Here is a 19,678-nt window from a genome sequence, read left to right on the forward strand (position 1 = left end):
GATGCCTGTGGATGTTCATCAATGCCTGAACATTGAAGAGTTAGGTACTTATTCTAATCTTTGCAGTCTGGGCTTGTTTGTACTTGTCTTTCTTGAGAAGGCTTTCAAAATATTCAAAAGTAATTGAGTGTTGTGATCTAAGTTTTTGGTCACTGCAGCCATAAGTGCATTAGATAACACCTCAAGCCTAGTAGCACTGTGACTTTTACAAACTTGTAGAGATACGATGGTGGTCTTGGTTAAGATCTGGGAGAATTTCTTGGATTACCAGGCAGAGCCTCTTGTTCTCTTCACTTACTGTTTTCCAAACAAACAGCATCTCTCTCCATGCTGAGCTCCCTGGAGTTAGGAGAAGGATGACATAAGCACTCTTTTGGCGACTACCACTGGGACTGTATTGGGTCACACATGAAGTCAGCATAGTACTAGGTCCTGTCCAAGGCCTGTGACAACTATTTCCTGGCTATTGCTGATGTTTATTCAAGGCCCAAAGGCTCTTTAGTCAGTGGGTGATTACTCCTACTAGGACTTGATCTTTTCCCTTAAGAGCAGCAGGTTCCCTTCTGGACCAGGGTGGGTCTGGAAATGCCACCCAGGCAGTAGGGCCTGAGATCAGGGGCTTTAAAAATCTGCTTCATGCTTTATTTTACTGGGGCTGAGCTGGTACCCAAATTGCAAGACAAAGTCCCCTTTACTTTTCCCTCTCTTTTCCTCAAGCAGAAGGAGCCTTTGCCCATGGCCAACACTGTCCCAGGCCTGTGGCAACTATTGCCTGGCTACCACTGATGTTTATTCAAGGCCCAGGAGCTCTTTACTTAGCAAGCGGTGAGTTGACAGGCATGGAACTTTTCTTTCAGGGGAGTGGGTTCCCTTCTGTCCCAGGATGGGTTTAGAAATTCCATGTAGGAGCCAAGGCCTGTAATCAGGGACTTTAAGAGTTGGCTTGGTTCTTTATTTTACTGTGGCTGAGCTGGTACCCAAGTTATGAAGTCCTTTTTACTCTTCCCTCTCCTTTCTTCTAGCGAAGGAGTCTCTCCCCATGGCAACCACAGCTGGGAATGTGCTGGATCGTACCTGAAGCCAACATAAAACTGGGTCTTGTCCAAGGCTCATGGTGACTGCTGCCTGGCTACCACTGATATTTATTCTGTTCAAGGTCTAAGGGCTGTTTAATCAGCAGGTGGTAAATTCTGCCAGGATTGAGTCCTTCCTTTCAGGGCAGCAGGTTCCCTTATGGCCCAGGGTTGGTCTAGAAATGTCATCCAGGAGTTTTGGCCTGGAATGGGCGCATCAGGACTCTGCTTGGTGCTTTATTTTACTGTGGCTGAGCTGGTATGCAAATTGCAAGACAAAGCCCTCTTTACTCACTCTTCCCTCTCTGCCTGGAGCTGTGAGCTGTGCTGCTTGGGATTGCAGAAGGGGCAGTACAAGCACTCCCTTGGCTACACAAGCTGGTGTCTCACTGGATCATGTGCATCCCAAGTCCACTGACTCTGAGCCCAGCCCAGCACCAGGACTTGACCAGGAATTGCAGTCTAGGCCACAAGGACTAGTTTATTGAAGACCCCAGAGCTCTTTAGCTTGCGGTGGTGGGGCTAGCCAGAACTCAGGTTCTGACCACTGGGGTGGGCGATTCCTCTGTGGCTAGGGCTCATCTAAATGCTCCTTCTGTGGGCACCAGCTGAATTCTGCCCTGTGTTGCTTTGTAGTGTGAAGGGACTCACTGAGTTCCAGTGCAAAGTTCCATTATCACTGTGCTCTCTGCTTCCCAAGCACACAGATTCTCTCTTCCTGTGCCATGTGGTATTTCTGTGGGTTGGGGGAAGGAAAGACAAGACTGTCTTTCCTACCCTGTTAGGTGCCTCTTTCCTTGATGTGATGTTAAAACTAGGTACTGTGATCAGTCCTGATTTGTGGTTCTTAAGAAGGTCCTTTTGAAACTCACCCAATTGTCCCAAAGAGCTGATGTTTATGGTTTCTTTTGAATAAACATAGAAATTGACCCTTCTATTCTTAAAACTAGAGAAAGTTATATTTGTCTTATTGGAGTTCTTTCCTCAGGAAACTGACCTTAGGCCTCCCAGATATTATCAAGGAACTGAAACTCAGCAGATCACCGCATCCAGACAGTGAAAGGCCAGACCCCTCATTTATCATGACTGCTTCCTTACCTCTCCTTAGTTCCTGTTTTCCTGCATGTAGCTATATTACTTCCTTGTTATATAAGTCCCCAGTTTTAGTTGGTCAGGGAGACAGATTTGAGACTGATCTCCCATCTCTTTGGCTGCAGCACCCAATAAAGCCTTCTTCCCTGGCAATGCTTGTTGTCTCAGTGATTGGCTTTCTGTGTGGCAAGCAGCAGGACCTAGAGCAAGCCCCTGGTGTTTTGGTAATACTTTCTTTTGTGGATAGTTGTTCAGTTTAGTGTTCCTGTGGGGAGGTTGATTGCTGGAGTGTTCTAGTCGGCCATCTTGCTCTTTCTCCTCCCCATTCCAATATTTTTGAGAATTTTTATTATGAATGTATAATGAATTTTGTCAAATACTTTTTCTACATCAATTGCAATGACTGTGTAATTTTTCTTCTTTATTTTGTAATATGATGGATTACAGAGATTGTTTTTCAAATATTGAACTAGCCTTGCATCTTTGGGTAGTACATGCTTCTTTTTATATGTTACTGATTTCTATTTGCTAACATTTTGATAAGGATTGTTGCTTCTATATTTGTGAGGAGTATTGCTCTGTAGTTTTCTTTTTTGATACTATCTTTGGTTTTGGTATCAGAGTAATACTAGCTTTATAAAATGAATTGGAAAGTGTTCCCTTCTTTTATATTTTATGGAAGAGATTGTGTAGAGTTGGTATTAATTCCCTAAGCCTTTGGTAGAATTCTCCAATGAAATTATCTGGACCTGTAGATTTCCTGGGGAGTTTTAAAATTATGAATTCAATTTTCTTAATAGCTATGGGGCTATTTTGTCAAATGATCTATTTTGTATTGGGGGAGTTGTGGTAGTTTGTACTTTTCCAGGAATTGTTCCATTTTATCTAAGTTGTCAAATCTATGTGCGTAGAATTTTTCATAGTATTACCTTATCTTTGTTTTGATATTTTCAGGGTCTGAAATGATATCCCTTCTTTTATTACCTGGTATTGGACATTTGTGTCTTTTTTTCTTATTTAATTACTTCTCAGTCATTATAGAGATTTGTCAATATTATTGATCTTTTTAAAGAACGAGCATTTTGTTTGATTGATTTTTCTCTATCATTTTTCTGTTTTGAATTTTATTGGTTTCTGTTCTTATCTTTAGTGGAAGGAATAAGGAAAAGCATGCCTACTTAGTCTTCTTCGAAGTGGGATCCCTCTTGTGTCCTTTTGACATGCCTATCAACAAGATATTCCAAGTTCATCTTGTACCTCCCACCCCTGAAACATGAAATTAATCATTTCTCCAAAAAGCCCTGGTTTTACTTAAGGATCTCCATAGGATTTTGAAATGGGTGAGAACTATAGGTCTGCTCCCCAATAAATCTATTACTACATTATAATGAAAGCAAATCCCAGACCAAATTCTGCCACATATACAATATATACATTTATTAACTAAATTCTTGTAATCAAAGTAGCACATAAAAAACTGTCTTGCAGACTTGAGAAGTCCTAGCTCATTAGTCTCCTAAATGTTTTGAACACTGCTTCCATGATAGGTCACTATAGGTAAACTCCAATTTTCCATAGGCAGGGTACTGATACCACCACTCCTACTCCCAACCTCCACTCTTCAGCCAGCATCAGGAAGAAAGAAGCTTCTAGAGTTCATGTTGGCTCAGGACCAAGGAGGAGTTTTAGCTGAGAGCATAACCCTGTAGGTAGAGTACCTACACATTGGATTATCTCACAAATTCCTGCAAGGGTAGGGAGTACCCCTGATATATGGACATAATCCATGTATCTTGAATGCCTTTGATTTCACAGTGTTAGCCCACTTTTGGTATTCATTATTACTAGTCAATAGGCCGCTATTTTAATCAAGAATAAGCAAAGCACCCATTTTTGACAACCCTTTATATTAGCTCCTGCTGGAGAATGAGCTCTCTGAAGAGAAGGACAGCTGACCACCACTGGACAATGCAATCTTGATTAGAATGCTTGTGGTACCAGGGTGACAGCTTGACCTAAGCAACATTTATGCAGAATGTCCCACTGTATGTATCCTAATCTATAATTAGGAGCCCTTTTAGATATTTCCAGAGGGATACCATTATTAACAAGTGTTCACTGAGCAACTATTACCTGCCTTATATTAGAGAAGGCTTGCTATAAGGAGAGAGAGCTCTTAGATCTTGCACTCCAGGACAACAGAGATGAGGCACCCTGGTCCCCACTGTATCTCCTGTGCTAACTTCTAGGATCTCACAATAAACAGTGCCCAACTGAAGGTGGGGGACAGAAGGAAGGGTGAATTAGTCAAAGAGAACCCAGGGAACTACTACTCTCAAGATAAAGAGTGTTAGAAACAGGAGAAATTGAATGAAACGGCTTCCTTGGCAAGTGCTGAAGATCTTTAAACCAGCTCCGAGAGGAAAAGAATTAAGGGCTGAGACAGCCTTCACCTTGCCACCTGTGATAGTAGCTACATCTTTTTCTTCCTGTTACCTGTATCTTAGCCCAGTGGGGTGCATCTGTGAATCGCTGTCGCCCTTGCCATCTGTCTTTGTCAATCTGTATCTCTGTGTCCCCTCCCTCCCTCCTTTCCTTCTCTTCTCCCCACCTCCTGTCCTTATTGCTCTTTCTTGTCTCTGTCATTTTGTCTGTGTGTCTGTTTCTGCCTGTTCCCATGTCTCTTCATCTCAGTCTGTCTGTATTTACCTCTCTGTTTCTGTTTCTCTTTCTCTTTCTGTATCCATTGCATTCACTCTCTGTCTTGCCCTTCCCTCTGTCTGTCTTTATCATTTCTGCCTCTGTGTGCCTTTCTGTTTCTGTTTCTCACCCTTGCTTCCTCACCCTGTCTCCCTCCCTCTTCCTGTGTTATTCATCTGTCCTCTTTCTCATTCCCATCATGTGTAGCCAATGAGATGCGTAGACTTGGATGTATATGCTATTATCCACCTTGATTGTAGTTATTCATAATTATACGTTTCTAAATACTTGGTACTTTCTTCCCATGATATAGAGGCACACATTATATTCCTCATCCCACCAGGGTGTCAAACAGTTATCCACCCTCAGAGGTTTATTTCAAGGTACAAATTACCTGTGCAAATAGTGACCCTCAGTCTCCAGCAGGTGCTCCAAGATGTATCCAGAACAACATGGGGAGCAGGGCATGGGCTGTCCCTGCTGCACAGTTAGATGAGATCCCCATACTGCTGCCCCGTGGCACCTCCGCCCTCCCTCAGGGCTCCTTGAGAACTCTGGGGTCATGATTTGGGATCAGTTATCTTTTAAGGATTCCAGATGCTGAACTGGCTGCATCAGCCTGAGTGGGTTCATGATGCTTTGCAAGGGTGGCCGTGGCCTGCCTACTTTTTGGTGGAGGAGTACAGGTGGCATCATTGACCCACACAACAGGACAGAACTCCACAACCTCCATGGGATCCTCAGCTGTGACAAGATCATTCCATACTTTGCACTGAGTTTGTGGGTGAGAAGATAAGTTTATACAAGGTCTGGTAGCTATAGGAGAGAGGGAAGAGGCAGCTAACCACTTTTTAAAAATGCACTCTGGGATGGGAGTCTCTCTGCCAGAGGCCTTCCATAGATGCTGTGTATTTAGTCCTACCAACAACCCCACTCTATTAGTGAAATAACAGATGAAGAGAATTTAAAGAATTTTCCCTAAATCATACACCTATTAAGCTGCTAGTCTGGGATTCGATGAGCTCATATTCTTTCCACTTCACCAGTGATTTTCAAGCTTTTTTTAAAAAACAAAAAGGAATAGAAGCCTTTAGTTTTAAATAGTATCTTAGTTGGTATTTCAGTATTTAGAAGAGCTAGATACTTTGCTGTTGTCATTGCAGAGGAGTAGGGTCCAGGGCCTCAGCACCTCTGCTACCGCCAGCCATTTGTGGCAGCCCCAGAAACATGTCCATGAGAACAGGGTGAAGATCGACTCTGCCTGGGCCCCATGGCTCACTGGCAGTGAAGGGACAGGAAGAGCCAATGGGAGTATCCCTTGGCGGATTTGAGAACAGTTAGCACAGTGACCGTGGGGAGATAGTGTATGGGGCATGAAATATCAACCTAAAGGAAGAAACCGAGGCACAAAATATAATTTTAAAGAGATTCTTTGAGCCAGGGTGAGGACAGCTGCCCAGGAAACACTTCCCGGTTACTGTAGGAAGTGCTCTTTTCAATCTTTGTGGCAAGTAATCTTTTAAAGGCAAAAAGAGGAACAAGGAGTAAGTGGATACAAGATTGTTTGTTAGGAGTTTTTATTAGTTTACATAAATAACATTGATCAGCAATTGGCTGTATATTGTTGAACTGTAGAGTAGGGGTTATGGTGTCCAGTGTGCAGCATTGTTAGGTTAATGTATAGCTACCAGTGGCATCAATCTAGAGTCCACATAGCAAGCAGCTTCAAGAGATGACACTTAGCTCGAGGGGAGATGGGGACATGACTGCTGCTTCATTCCAGTGCCTCTCTGGGCCCAGTAATTTAGGAAGAGCTCACATTCCTCACATAAAAAGTTTCATTTCTTCCCCAACACATTAGGCTGAAAGCTAAATAAGATGCTCGCAGTCACCTGCTTGAGAGTGCTTTGGACAGAGTGAATTCTAGGGGAGAAGGGAAAGCAATAATACTAGTCTGCTAATTAAAAAGGGAAGAAGACATGGGCTCAGAGTAGCCGGGTGACCTCCTCAGTGCCCCACAGTTAGTAAACAAGGCTGGCCACTGTGGCATGGGCCAGCAGAAGGAAGGAGGCCAGGCAGGCAGCCCATCTGTGAGTGGTGTCAGCGTCTGCCTTCTACAAGATAATGTGACCTGGGGCATATGTGTCAGACTCATGAGGAGCCTGGCCAGTGTTCCACCCCCACAAAACTCACTCAAGTACGGTAGAAGTAGTAATGATTACATTAAGCTTTATTGCTGGTCAAGCTAAAATAAATGTACATGTTTCCTAATAGAACAAAAAATAACAAAGGAGAATTAAATTGAATGAACAATAGTTAAGTCTCATGCTCTCAGCAGTTCACTGTATTCTCAGACCCCCACAACCACCTGCCCCAGTGACAACATTCACCATGTCTCTCTGAATAGATTCAGGGAGACCTAACAAAGGCCTCCTCTGTTTCACATGTTTAACACAGAATCTCTTGTTTTTCCTGAAGTCCTTTATATTGAGGTACCAATGAAGTGTCTGTGCTGTGTGCCCCCGTCCCACCGTTCAGAGTGTGAATTATATGTTAGTTCATGCACTATACTTCTGCTTTGTGCTTTAGAGCCCTGTCTGGGTGCTGTTCCGAGTGCTGGTATGGTATAGGTAGCTTGAAAGTTTCCTGCTGCTGCTAACAAAATGATAAGAATCAATGGAGAGACAGCAGCAGAATGGAGAATAATGTGAATGGTGATCAAGGGACAGCCAAGGCCAGCAGCACCAGGCAGCATGTTGGCATCAGTCACTCTTTAGCCATTGTCCTTGAGGAGCCACTAGTCTCTGCACTGTGTTGAGTTCATCCTTATTACGGTGAAGTGCAGTGCCAAACTAAACCCTCCACTTAATTTCTTAGCATTAAGTCAATTTCAATGACCTCACTAGACTCTCACTTGCTCCTGCAAATCTCTAAAGGAGTATTGAAACTGGTACCTAAACATGTCACTAAGTTGGTGAATATCCTTAATATATAATCTGTGGTATATAGGTAATGTTTGGTTCATATTGAAATAATCTTGTTTGAAATCAAAGTTAAAAAACAAATATGAAGTCTTGTTGACCTGTCACATAAAATTTTGGAAGATAAATATTAAGAGAGATTCTACGAAACTCTATAGTTTAAAGATACTGTGTTAAAAACACACATTTTTAATGTCTACCCTGCACCTTATTACACTTGGGTCAGGCCTTGCAGAAATTTCTTTAGAAAGGTTTTTGGGAAGGGCAAATAAAAGGTTAGGTAGATGTGATTAACTTGGTATTTAATGCAAAACTCTAATCTAGGAGTCTTGACTATTCTAAAATGAGCTAATAGCTATTGGAGCGAATTTATGTAGCAAATTGCTGTCTGCTGTATTCAGATTATTCCCTGAGCTCTGACTCATTCAGAAAGCACCAAATATCATGGAGACACACAATTATCATGCTTAATTAATGTTTGCAACCAAAAAGTATAAGGTTGGAATTCTTAATATCACTGTGGATATTGAAGAGCTGAAATTGACTGACTATCATCTTGAGATTAATATATTTTCCCCAAGCCATACCCTGGGGTCAAAAGACAGAGTATTAAAACTATTTGAAAAATTCACTGCAATTAATTGCTTTAGGGGCTAATTTTTTTTAATGTCTTGCTTCCTTACGCCTGTACTACTGATTGTTATAGCCTGCACACTTCACCCATTAAGTGGTAATTCAGAGTGACAACTACATTGAAACGAAGCAAGTTAGTTAATCACCATGAAACTGTTCCTGAAATAGCCTGTCCAAGTACTCCCTAGTCACAGGAGGCCTCTGATTACCTGATTTTCTCCTGAAGTTAGATTTTCATGTACAAAGTTGTAATTATTTTTATTTTAAATATAGGCCAGGGGAGGGCTGAAGTTTGGTTGGAATTGTTATCAGAGCCATTCAGAATTTTTCACAGGAGACCGTAGCGGCTCTCTGATTGTGTAGAGCCCTCATGGATGTGCTACAGGGATCCTAGGAAGCTGCTGTTGGCTTCATCCCTGCATCCTTGAAATACTGACAAGCTGGGAGTCTGGGTAGGGCCCTGGCAGTTATAATATGACTTGGTTTTCATCAAAGCATGACCTCCAGCAACAAGAGGCTCAATCAATAGGCACAGGCCCAGTCTTGTTTGCCCATTTTGGTTGACCTGCTTGGGCAACCAGAGTGACCTGCCCTTTGTCTTCCTTTTCTTTATGATTAGGTGGGCTATGCCCTGAACAGTCATGTGGTATGTCCTCCTTTCGGAGAAGGCTGTGTTGGGACTAGTGAACTATGTGGGTCTCTGAACAAGTCTGCCTTTTAGAAGGGATACAGCAGCCAGCTGAGGGGCTAGGTACTACTGTCTAAACTGCCACAGCCCCTGCCTGGCTTGCAGGTTCCTTGATATACTGTGAATCATCCATGGCACATTTCTTATCCCTGCATGATTGTATATCCTTCTCTCAGTAGGGATATTTGTGGACCAAGTAAAGTGCTTTCGGGGGCTAAAGATAAAACCAAGTATTCTAGCTGTCAGATTGGCTATAGGAAGAAGGAAACCCCCTTAAATTCTAAATCTGTCTACACTCCTTTTCAAGAGAATGGCATTCGGTGGCTCCAAGGAAATGGTGACCAATTAGGTAGTTCCCTGTATGCCTGTAAATCCACAACCTGATGCTTGAAGTCATGACCCAGAGATATTGTGTGTGAAGATGCCTATAAGACGATGGCACTTGCTCTTCTTACATAAATAATTCAGCAAATAATTAATTAGTGCTGACAGACACTGTAAGGTTAGCATGGGGGATACAAATATGCCCTTAAGAAGCTCACAGCATCATAGGGGAGAGACAAATGGACACACTTCACCATGCATCATTGTAAAGCAAAAATAGGGTGATGTGGCAGAAAGGAGAGAGTGGTAAGCTCCTCTGGGGTAAGTCAGACGAGACTTAAGGTGTGTCGTGGAGAATGAATAGTTCACGGGGGAGGAGGTGGGGTTGCAAGTGGGGAGTGGGGAGAGGAGGGCACAGTGTGTACTGAGAGTGGTCTTTTTGGCAGGTGTCATGCTTCATGGCAAAAGTGGAATGAAAAATCTGTTTGCTTTTCTTTGGGTAACCATACCCTTACCTAGACTTCTGCAGGACAGTGGTCCTACATTATTCATCTGTGGGTGATGCAGAGTCAGTCACCTGCCCTGAGCCAAAACAGTGAGGGCTAGAAAGGGCAAAGCCCACTTGTGGGAGGGAAATGACTCACTGCTTGTAAAAGCTTGGTGTAAATGATTTTTTTCTTTACCATTCACTTCTCCCTTCATTAGAGTGGTTTGTGGTTATAGCATGTTTTTCAACTATTATTCCATGAAATGTCACTATAAATTAGAAGAAGAAATAAAAAACCTACAATGGGTTGTTTAGGTCACAGGAAAAAATGGAAGCAGACAAATTTATCTCATTTGCAGAGCCAAGGAGAAGTTGCACAGAGTAGAGGCTGGATATGTGTCTCAGTTCTCAGAGTCAGTATGACAGAGGTCCTTCTTGCTCTTTGGTCTTCCTAATATTCATGATCAACTTAAGAAACATCTCCTAGTTCATGGATTAGCCTGGGCAACAAAACAAGACCCTGTCTCTTAAAAAGAAAAAAGAGAAACATCTCCTGATCTTTGTGCTCTAATACAGTAGGGAAGGATAATAACAGCACAGGGCTATTCGGTGGAGGAAGGAAAAGAAAGAAACCTGGAGATGGCTTGTTTGTGTCATATGGGTACACCAGGATGTCAGATAGACAGTAAGTGTAAATGATACAATTCAATTGAAAAATGGAAATTTATTAGGTATTTGTATTTAAAACACACACTGTGGAGTAAGATACACCCTAAAACAAAAGATCAGCCAAATGTGAAAATAACCACTTTGGAAGTTGATTTTAAAACACATTATAGGTGGTCCTCAACTTAGGATGGCTCGACATATGATTTGTTGACTTTATGATGGTGCAAAAGTGAAAAGTATTCAGTGGAAACTCTACTTCCAATTTTGAATTTTGATCATTTCCTGGGCTAGTAGTAAGTGTGGAAGGATCCTCTTTCATGATGCTGGGCAGCTCCCCATCAGCAGCAGCTCCCAGTCAGCCATGTGACCTTGAGGGCAAACAAGTGATATTATTCTCTACAGTGCTCTCTTGTATTCAGTAAATTACATGAGGTAGTCAACACTTTATTATAAAGTCGGCTTTGTGTTAGATGACTTGGTCCAACTGTAGGATAATGTGTTTGGAGCACATTTAATGTAGGCTATGAGGTATGATGTTCGGTAGGTTAGGTGCATTAAATGCATTTTCAACTTAACGTATTTTCAGCTTACCATGGGTAAGGGGACAGCCCAGTCGTAAGTCGAGGGGCATCTATATTCTCTTCTCCTTCATCCCCAGCCTTCTCTCTGTTGTTCCCCAAGCACACAAGCCATAACCCTCACTTCATGCTTGACATGCAACCTTCCTTTTCTTCCTTCTCCCTCCTTTCTAGTGACATCTGATTCTGTTACCCTAAGTCAAAAGGACCCCTTATTTCTAGTATTCCTTCTAGTACTCAGTTGACTTTTTCCATAGCTTCCTGAATGGAACACATGCTGAGGGTGAAAAAATAGATAGTCTTTAGCCAATATATTGTAATTTACATACCAAAGGCTGGCTGTTTGGGATGAGGGGAGAGTATTACGTGAAAGTTGGTTGGTTATCATCTGGTTATAAGGTATGGCAGCCTTCCTCTTTGACATATCTTTGATATACATTGTTTCATTACTCAGATGTTAATTTTGTTTTGGGGATTACATAAGCATGTGGTCCATTTTAAAGCAATATTTTGTTTTTTCAGATTATATTTGTATTTCAGGAAAATGATTTATTTGATTTGTGACATGTCCATAAAGCTTAAGGTTTTATGATTTTAAGAGAGGTGCTAAAGATACATTTGGTTGCTTCCTTTAAAATTTATCTTCAAGTTTCACTCAGTCTGTGGTTGGCCTAATCCATCCTAGTGGCTTCAAATAATACCTGTTCATGGATGACTCACCCCAGATCTCACCTCTGAACTCCAGGCATCTATATCTAGCATGAATCCTTTCTTTTCTGGAAGTCTCCATTTCTGGCCTGCATGGTTGTAATGGCCTTTGATGGATCTTCCCACTCCCATGCTTGCTACCTCCATTCTGTTCTCTGTATTGCAGCTAAAGCAACTTTTCTTGATGTATGCCAGTACTTTATCCCTTATCAGGACATGCCATTTATTCTCAGCATCTAAGCAGTAAGAATATAAATATCAAAAAAAGAAACCTCCAAATGTTTCATTAGTACCCAGCCAAGAGTGCCTCTGTCTCAACCCCCTTCACTTCTGTTTACCTAGCTTTTTTCCTCTTTAGGAACTGGAAGGCACTGCATAGCCCTGGCTCCGTGCTCACGCCTGTATTTGCCATATTTATGTTCCTTTCATTTTTTATGTTAGAGGCACCTGCTATTGGTTCTGCCCCCAGTTGTGCCTGATTTTCTCTCGGGTCCACTTTCTTTAGATCAGTGAATGATTATACGAGTGCTTTTAGTGCTATGCCCCTCAAATCCTTTTTGAAAATAGAGTATATTGAATATTCAACTCAATTTAGTGCATAAGAACAAAAATACAGATGCTGATTATAAAACAGAAATACATGTAAGTCAGCCTGAGAGACTGAAAATATTTTGTCTTTATAGTCTTCCTTTTCTGTTAATATATGGGAAAAGAAAAGTAGATTTCCTGCTTTTTCAGCTTGCAAATGATTTTTCAATTTGAAGTACCTTAACATAAAAAGAACATTCATTCTGTGGCTTTAGAATTTGGCCTATTATTAACAAAAAATAATAGGAAATTCATCACCTTAATAATCTCTACTCAACAGGGTTTGAATGACTTATAAATTAGTGATTTTTAAAATCTAAAGACTCATAAAAAACACATTTCTTGAGAGCCACACTTATCATATTTAGGTTTATTATAGTTTAATTTAAAATGGCCTGGTAATATCCTGGTTTGGGTTTTACCCTAGTACTAAGTATTGACCAAAGGGGGTAGAAAATGAGCTAGCAACTGAGTCTAGTCTGGTGAGTGAGATCCTTCCAAAACTTTAAGTATAGATTACGCCAATACATTTTCTCAAATACTATAGGGATCAATATCCTAGTGTATCTTGTCTGGGCTTTGACAAAATAAAACTCCTTAGATCACATAGTAGGTATGTGATACGTATATCAACGATACTTGAAAAGTTTTTAAAATTGGGCAAAACAAAACATTTAAACCAAGATCTCACATGTTGGGAGATGAGGGATGTGGAGGGCTGGTTGTCAACCCATTGTTCTGAATCTGTGAGTTGGCATCCCTGTGTCAACCATCCCCAGTTCACTAGGATCTGTCAGGGAGATCTGGGTTCCAGCTTCACATTCTCTAATTTGCTTTTGAAAAATCTGTCTTTCCATTTTTCTGTCAGTTCCTGCATGTATTCCAAGAGTAACAGAGAGATGCATGGCCCAACTAGCATTGACATGAAGAAAAATTACTAGCAGTTACTTTGCCACTTGGAAATGGCAACCTGAGAATCATAATTTGGAATTTGCTGCTCAAACATCCCTTGGGCTACTTCTTCCTAAAATTATCACAAAAGTTGACAGCTATCCACTTAAAAGGATAGTATTGTAGCCTTTTCCATGGATTTGAGAAGTTCAGCAAATGAGGCAACAGAATAGTTGATTATGGAGTTTTCAAATTAGCTATTTTTTAGTGATTAAACACAAAACAGATCAGCTTTGTGTTTAATCAATAAAACAGGCCAAGATCAGTATCTTGGCCATGTAAACAGACTAGCAAAACTTGAGGTGCAGGTTAATGAAGGCTGAAGTTGCAGGCCAGATTTTAAAAGCATGAAAAGACCAAAACAAACACTAAGAACATAAATTTAAAAAAAAGCAAGTGTTTGAATTTCAAGGTATTAAGAACAAGTACAATTAAGCTGTGTATATTGGCCATTGTAAAAGAAGGGATCTCCCTGTGACAGATACAGTCCTGTCTTTTCTAGGACAACCTGATATCTCATATTGATTTATTTTTACATCTGGTAAAATGTTACAGTTAGCATTCCTTATGAGTCGAAAATTCTACTACAGAACTATCCATGTTACAAAATAGATTAATTTTTTACAAAACAAAATTTTTTCTTCAAATGCTGCAGCTCTGTCAATCTCTTTTATATGAAACTTTCTCTTTCTTTTTCTTTCTTTTCTTTCTCTCTCTCCTTTCTCTCTTTTCTTCTCTCTTTGCTTCTCTCCTCTTCTCTTCTATCCCTCTCTTCTCTCCCTTCCCCTCCCCTCCTTTCCCCTCCCCTCCCCTCTTCTCTCCTCTCTTTTGACAGGGTCACACTCTGTTGTCCAGGCTGGAGTGCAATGGCACTCTGTAGCCCCAACCTCCCAGGCTCACTGTAATGGCTTACTGTAGCCCCAACCTCCCAGGCTCAATCAGTTCTCCCACCTCAGCCTCCAGAGTAGCTGGGACTACAGGTGTGTACCACCACACCCAGCTAATTTTTGTGTGTTTTGTATAGACATGGTTTCACCATGTTGCCCAGGCTGCTCTTGAACTCCTGGGCTCAAGCAATCCACCGGCCTCAGCTTCCCAAAGTGCTGGGATACAGGCGTAGCCACTGCATCCAGCCTGTATCTGTAGTTTCATAAACCTTCATAACCTCTCCCATGAGCTTGACTCCCAGCCAAATGCCTGCTTGACATCTCTACTTAGGTGTTTTATACGCATGCTCTGTCTGAGCTTCTTCACACAGAACTCTTGAATTCCCACCATGTACCTAACACCCCTTGCAGCCTTCTCTGTCTCGATAAATGTCACAACCACCCAGAGAGTGGCTAAAATGAACAATTTAGTTGACTCTTCCATTCCTTTCTACTCCTACTACATCTCCATCACAACATCTGACAGTCCTGCCTTCAAAATACATCCCAAGTCCATTCAGTTCTCTCCATCACCACAGTTTCCACCTTCATCCAAGCCATCATTATCTCCTAAATGATTACTGTAATTCCCCTGCTTCCACTCTTTCCTATCATATTGCATTCTCATAAAGTGGCCACAGTGATCTTTAGAAACATAAACCCAGTAATTCAATATTCGTTCTTTGCACTAGAATAAAATCTCTCAGCTCCTTACTGTGGCCTAACCCTGCATGATCTGATGCCCACCTGCTTTGCTGGCCTAGTTTCATACCACCTTCACTAGAGATACACTGGTGTGTTTTCACCTGGGGCCATTGCAATTATTTCCCCTGAAGAGTTTTTTTGTGGTTGGTTACTTGTCATCATCCAAGTCACAAATGTCACCTCCCCCCAGAATCCTCCCCTGAACCACCTATTTAAAGTGTCTCCCTCCAGTCCCAGCTACTTGGGAGGCTGAGGCCAGAAGATTGCTTGAGGCTGGGGGGTCAAGGCTGCAATGAGCTGTGATGGCACCACAGCACTCCAGCCTAAGCAACAGAGTGACACCCTGCCAAAAAAAAAAAAAAAAAGAAAAAAAAAGAAAGAAAGAAATAGTAAATCCAAGAAGGGCTAGGAAAACCAGCTAATTTACCTTGTTAAGAATTGCATGTGAAGAATGGAATTCAGAAGTAAAGCATACATTAGTGAGGGGACATTATTCTCATCTGTTTTTCCCAATTCCTGAGTCTTTTTGGTGGGTGGTTTTGCGTAGAGATGTCCAGAAGCTGTCTTGTCAAGACCTTTATCAGTCCAGTCTTACAAGACTAGGAGGGAAGGAGAGAAGTTAGATGTACTTTGAGCCGTGATGACTGGTTGTGGAAGCATCAGAAGGGAGTGATCTGGAAGGTGGAGAGAGCAACTGGGGATTCTTTATTGCAAGTTCTCGAGGAGGAGGAGCCCTTCACACACCTGTCATCACTGACTCTAGCGAAGGGGACCGGGAAGAGGAAGGATAAGTGGTCTCTTGGTTCTCTGAGGTTATTCTGTGACATGGGTTCACTTTTATTCTTATAACCAAATATCTTTAACACATCACTAGACAAGACTTGAGATAGTGGTGTTTTAAGCAGAGAATGGTTGCTTTCTCTTTGAGTTCCTAAGTTTCCGTAAAGTAGAAGATACTAAAGGAGTTTCTTTTGTCATAAATATACGTGATATAAAATTTACCATTTTATTCACATTTAAGTGTGTAGTTTCAGATGCATTACATACATTCAAATTGTTGTGTAACCATTGCCACTATTCATCTCCAGGACATTTTCAACATTCCAAACTGAAACTCTGTTCCATTATGCAATAATTCCCTGTTCCCCCCTCCTTCTGGCCCCTGGTAACCACCATTCTATTTTCTGCCTCTATGAAGTTGACTATTCCAGGTACCTCATGTAAATAGAATCATGCTATATTTGTGTTTCTGTGTCTGGCTTATTTCATACAGTATAATGTCTTCAGAGTTTAGGTTGTAGCATGAATCAGAATTTTTTTCCTTTTTATTTTGTTTTATTTTATTTTTTATTTTTGAGACGGAGTCTCGCTCTGTCGCCCAGGCTGGAGTGCAGTGGCGCGATCTCAGCTCATTGCAAGCTCCGCCTCCTGGGTTCATGCCATTCTCCTGCCTCAGCCTCCCGAGTAGCTGGGACTACAGGTGTCCGCCACCATGCCCGGCTAATTTTTTGTATTTTTTAGTAGAGACGGAGTTTCACTGTGTTAGCCAGGATGGTCTCGATCTCCTAACCTTGTGATCCGCCCACCTTGGCCTCTTCCTTTTTATTTTTATTTTATTTTATTTTATTTTTTTTGAGACAGAGTCTTGCTGTCGCCCAGGCTGGAGTGCAGTGGCGCGATCTCGGCTCACTGCAGGCTCCGCCCCGGGGGGTTCATGCCATTCTCCTGCCTCAGCCTCCCGAGTAGCTGGGAATATAGGCGCCCGCCATCTCGCCCAGCTAATTTTTTGTATTTTTAGTAGAGACGGGGTTTCACCGTGGTCTCGATCTCCTGACCTCGTGATCCGCCTGCCTCGGCCTCCCAAAGTGCTGGGATTACAGGCATGAGCCACCGTGCCTGGCCTCCTTTTTATTTTTTAAATTTTATTGACATAATTATATTTATGGACTACATGATGATGTTTTAATACATACAATGTATAGTGATCAAATCAGGGTAATTAGCATTTCTATCATCTCAAATATTTATCACTTGTATTGGGAACATTTGATATCCTCCTAGCTATTTGAAGCTATATATTATTGTTAGCTATAGTCATCCTACAATGATATGGATACTAGAACTTATTTCTCCTATCTAGCTATAATTTTGTGTCTTTTAACAAATCTCTGCCTATTCTTTCATTCCTTCTTAAAGCTGAATAATATTCCACTGTATGTGTATACCACATTTTGTTTATTCATTCATCCATCGATAGACACAGGTTGTTTCCACCTTTAGCTATTGCAAATACAGCTGCTATGAACATGGGTGTACAAATATTTCTTCATGTCCCTGCTTTTAGTTCTTTTGGGTATATGCCTGGAAATGGAATCGCCAGATCATTCTGTGTTTAATCTTTTTGAGGAAAATACTCAAGGGATTTTAAACCCACAAGCCTATTAGACAAAAAGTTCATGTATTTATTGCTTCATATATGTCATATAGTGTATTAGGCATCAGAGAATGGAAATAAATGGGACAAGGCTCCTCTCAAGAAACACAGAGCCTTAGGATGTGGGACATAGTCAATAGATGCATAAGTAATTAGCTATTATACACTGTGTTCAATTCTGTAATAAGATATGTATAGAGTACTATGGGAGTGCATCATAATAGTGATTTCTAGTGTTTCTGAAGATAAAATCTGATTGGATGTTGTCTGAGATAGACAAATTCTACTGAATTCTGGTTAATAGTGGATCATGCAGTGTAGAAGTTCTGGTGTACCAGTTTTTGTTTTACATTTGGTTTTTTAATAGCTAACTGAATCCTACATGTCTCTCTTTTATCTTCCTCTAGTGGTTTTTAATTGCCAACAGATCCTACAAAGTCAGTGCAGCAAGCTCTTTTTTCTTCAGTGGTGTATTCGTTGGAGTTATCTCTTTTGGTCAGCTTTCAGATCGCTTCGGAAGGAAAAAAGTTTATCTCACAGGTAATCTATTAGAGTATTCATAAACTGGATGAGAGGGCTTATTTCTCTAAGATTCTTAGGAAAATAATAAGGGGGCTATTTCGTTAAGGTTCTCTGGGAATTGGCATATGGACACAGAACTGATCTTTATTACCCTGGCAAGAGGCCAAACTGCATCTCGAGTGCTTCTGGCCAGGCACTTTTAAGTTACTAGCCCACCTAGTTAAAGTCAGATATTTGTGTTGTAAACCTTTCATAGGTTTATTTTAGTTTATGCCATGTTGCTAAGGAGAGAAGTAAAAGACTGTGACAGTGTACTAGGCCCATTTCCTTATATCTCTCTGTGTTGATTCATTTCAAATGAGCTCTACAGGACTTGGCATAGTGCCCTTGACAAGCTGAGTATGAGCAAGGATTTTTCATTTTTCAGCATTATTGTGAATAATTGAAAACTGTCTGTGATTGGCAGAAATCATGTAATAAAGTAAACCTTATGGTTTTTTAAAAACAATAGTTTCCAAGAGAAGCTGTTAAAAAAGAATAAATAAAACACAGCTGGCTGGGCGCGGTGGCTCACGCCTGTAATCCCAGCACTTTGGGAGGCCGAGGCGGGTGGATCACGAGGTCAGGAGACTGAGACCATCCTGGCTAACACGGTGAAACCCCGTCTCTACTAAAAAATATAAAAAAAAATTAACCAGGCATGGTGGTGGGCGCCTGTAGTCCCAGCTACCCGGGAGGCTGAGGCAGGAGATTGGTGTGAACCCCGGAGGCGGAGCTTGCAGTGAGCCGAGATTGTGCCACTGCACTCCAGCCTGGGTGACAGAGCGAGACTCCGTCTCAAAACACACACACACACACACACACACACACACACACACACACACAAAACAGCTCAGAAAATTTAAGTTTACAAACGTTTATTTTATAAGCTAATGAACATAATTTATTACTTTCATCAAATGCTATTTTGCCTCTGGATTCTTGAATATTGTTCTCTCTTTCTAGGTTTTGCTCTTGACATCTTATTTGCAATTGCAAATGGATTTTCCCCCTCATATGAGTTCTTTGCAATAACTCGCTTCCTGGTGGGCATGATGAATGGAGGGATGTCGCTGGTGGCCTTTGTCTTGCTTAATGAATGTGTGGGCACCGCCTACTGGGCACTTGCAGGTACTACTTAAATCATGCAGCTCTGGTCTGGGTGAGCAGCTCCAGAAAATCTTATAGGGACCCAGTTTAATCCTAGAGTCTGGAAATGCATTTGGACTTGAAGTACTTTATCCAACTATTAGATTTGTTTTTCTGATTTTGTTCTGTATGACCCTGAACAAGTCATTTTATTAATATTCCTCTGTAGACAGTCTTCCTGGGGGCCTGCCTCACATGTGAGCTTGCCATCCGCCTCATGGACTGCCTAGAGATTACTGTGGAGAGTATTGATTTCCTCAGAAGGACACTAGCAGATTTTTACAACTTAAACTGAAAAATAGCGCAGACATAGGAAATACTAGGAACTCCTTTCTTACAGCCTTTTTATTCTAGTTTATTACATTTTTGTTCCACAGCCCTTTTTTGTTTTTACTGCTCTCAAGTCAACATAGTACTATTGTAGCAGTTCT

At 41.4% G+C, this 19,678-nt stretch overlaps 1 protein-coding gene across 4 annotated transcripts in view; it reads left to right on the top strand.

Moving 5' to 3' along the window:
• The window catches only part of SLC22A15 (solute carrier family 22 member 15), a 91,196-nt gene that overhangs the window by 26,202 nt on the left and 45,316 nt on the right, over positions 1-19,678 (top strand). For all 4 annotated transcript variants that reach the window (XM_063624652.1, XM_063624651.1, XM_063624650.1 and 1 more), the window contains 2 exons: positions 17,945-18,077; positions 19,065-19,229. In XM_063624652.1, coding sequence (XP_063480722.1) covers positions 17,945-18,077; positions 19,065-19,229 — 298 coding nt within the window. The remainder of the gene's footprint in view (positions 1-17,944; positions 18,078-19,064; positions 19,230-19,678) is intronic.

This window comes from Symphalangus syndactylus, chromosome 12 (assembly GCF_028878055.3).
Source record: "Symphalangus syndactylus isolate Jambi chromosome 12, NHGRI_mSymSyn1-v2.1_pri, whole genome shotgun sequence".
Taxonomy (NCBI): domain Eukaryota; kingdom Metazoa; phylum Chordata; class Mammalia; order Primates; family Hylobatidae; genus Symphalangus; species Symphalangus syndactylus.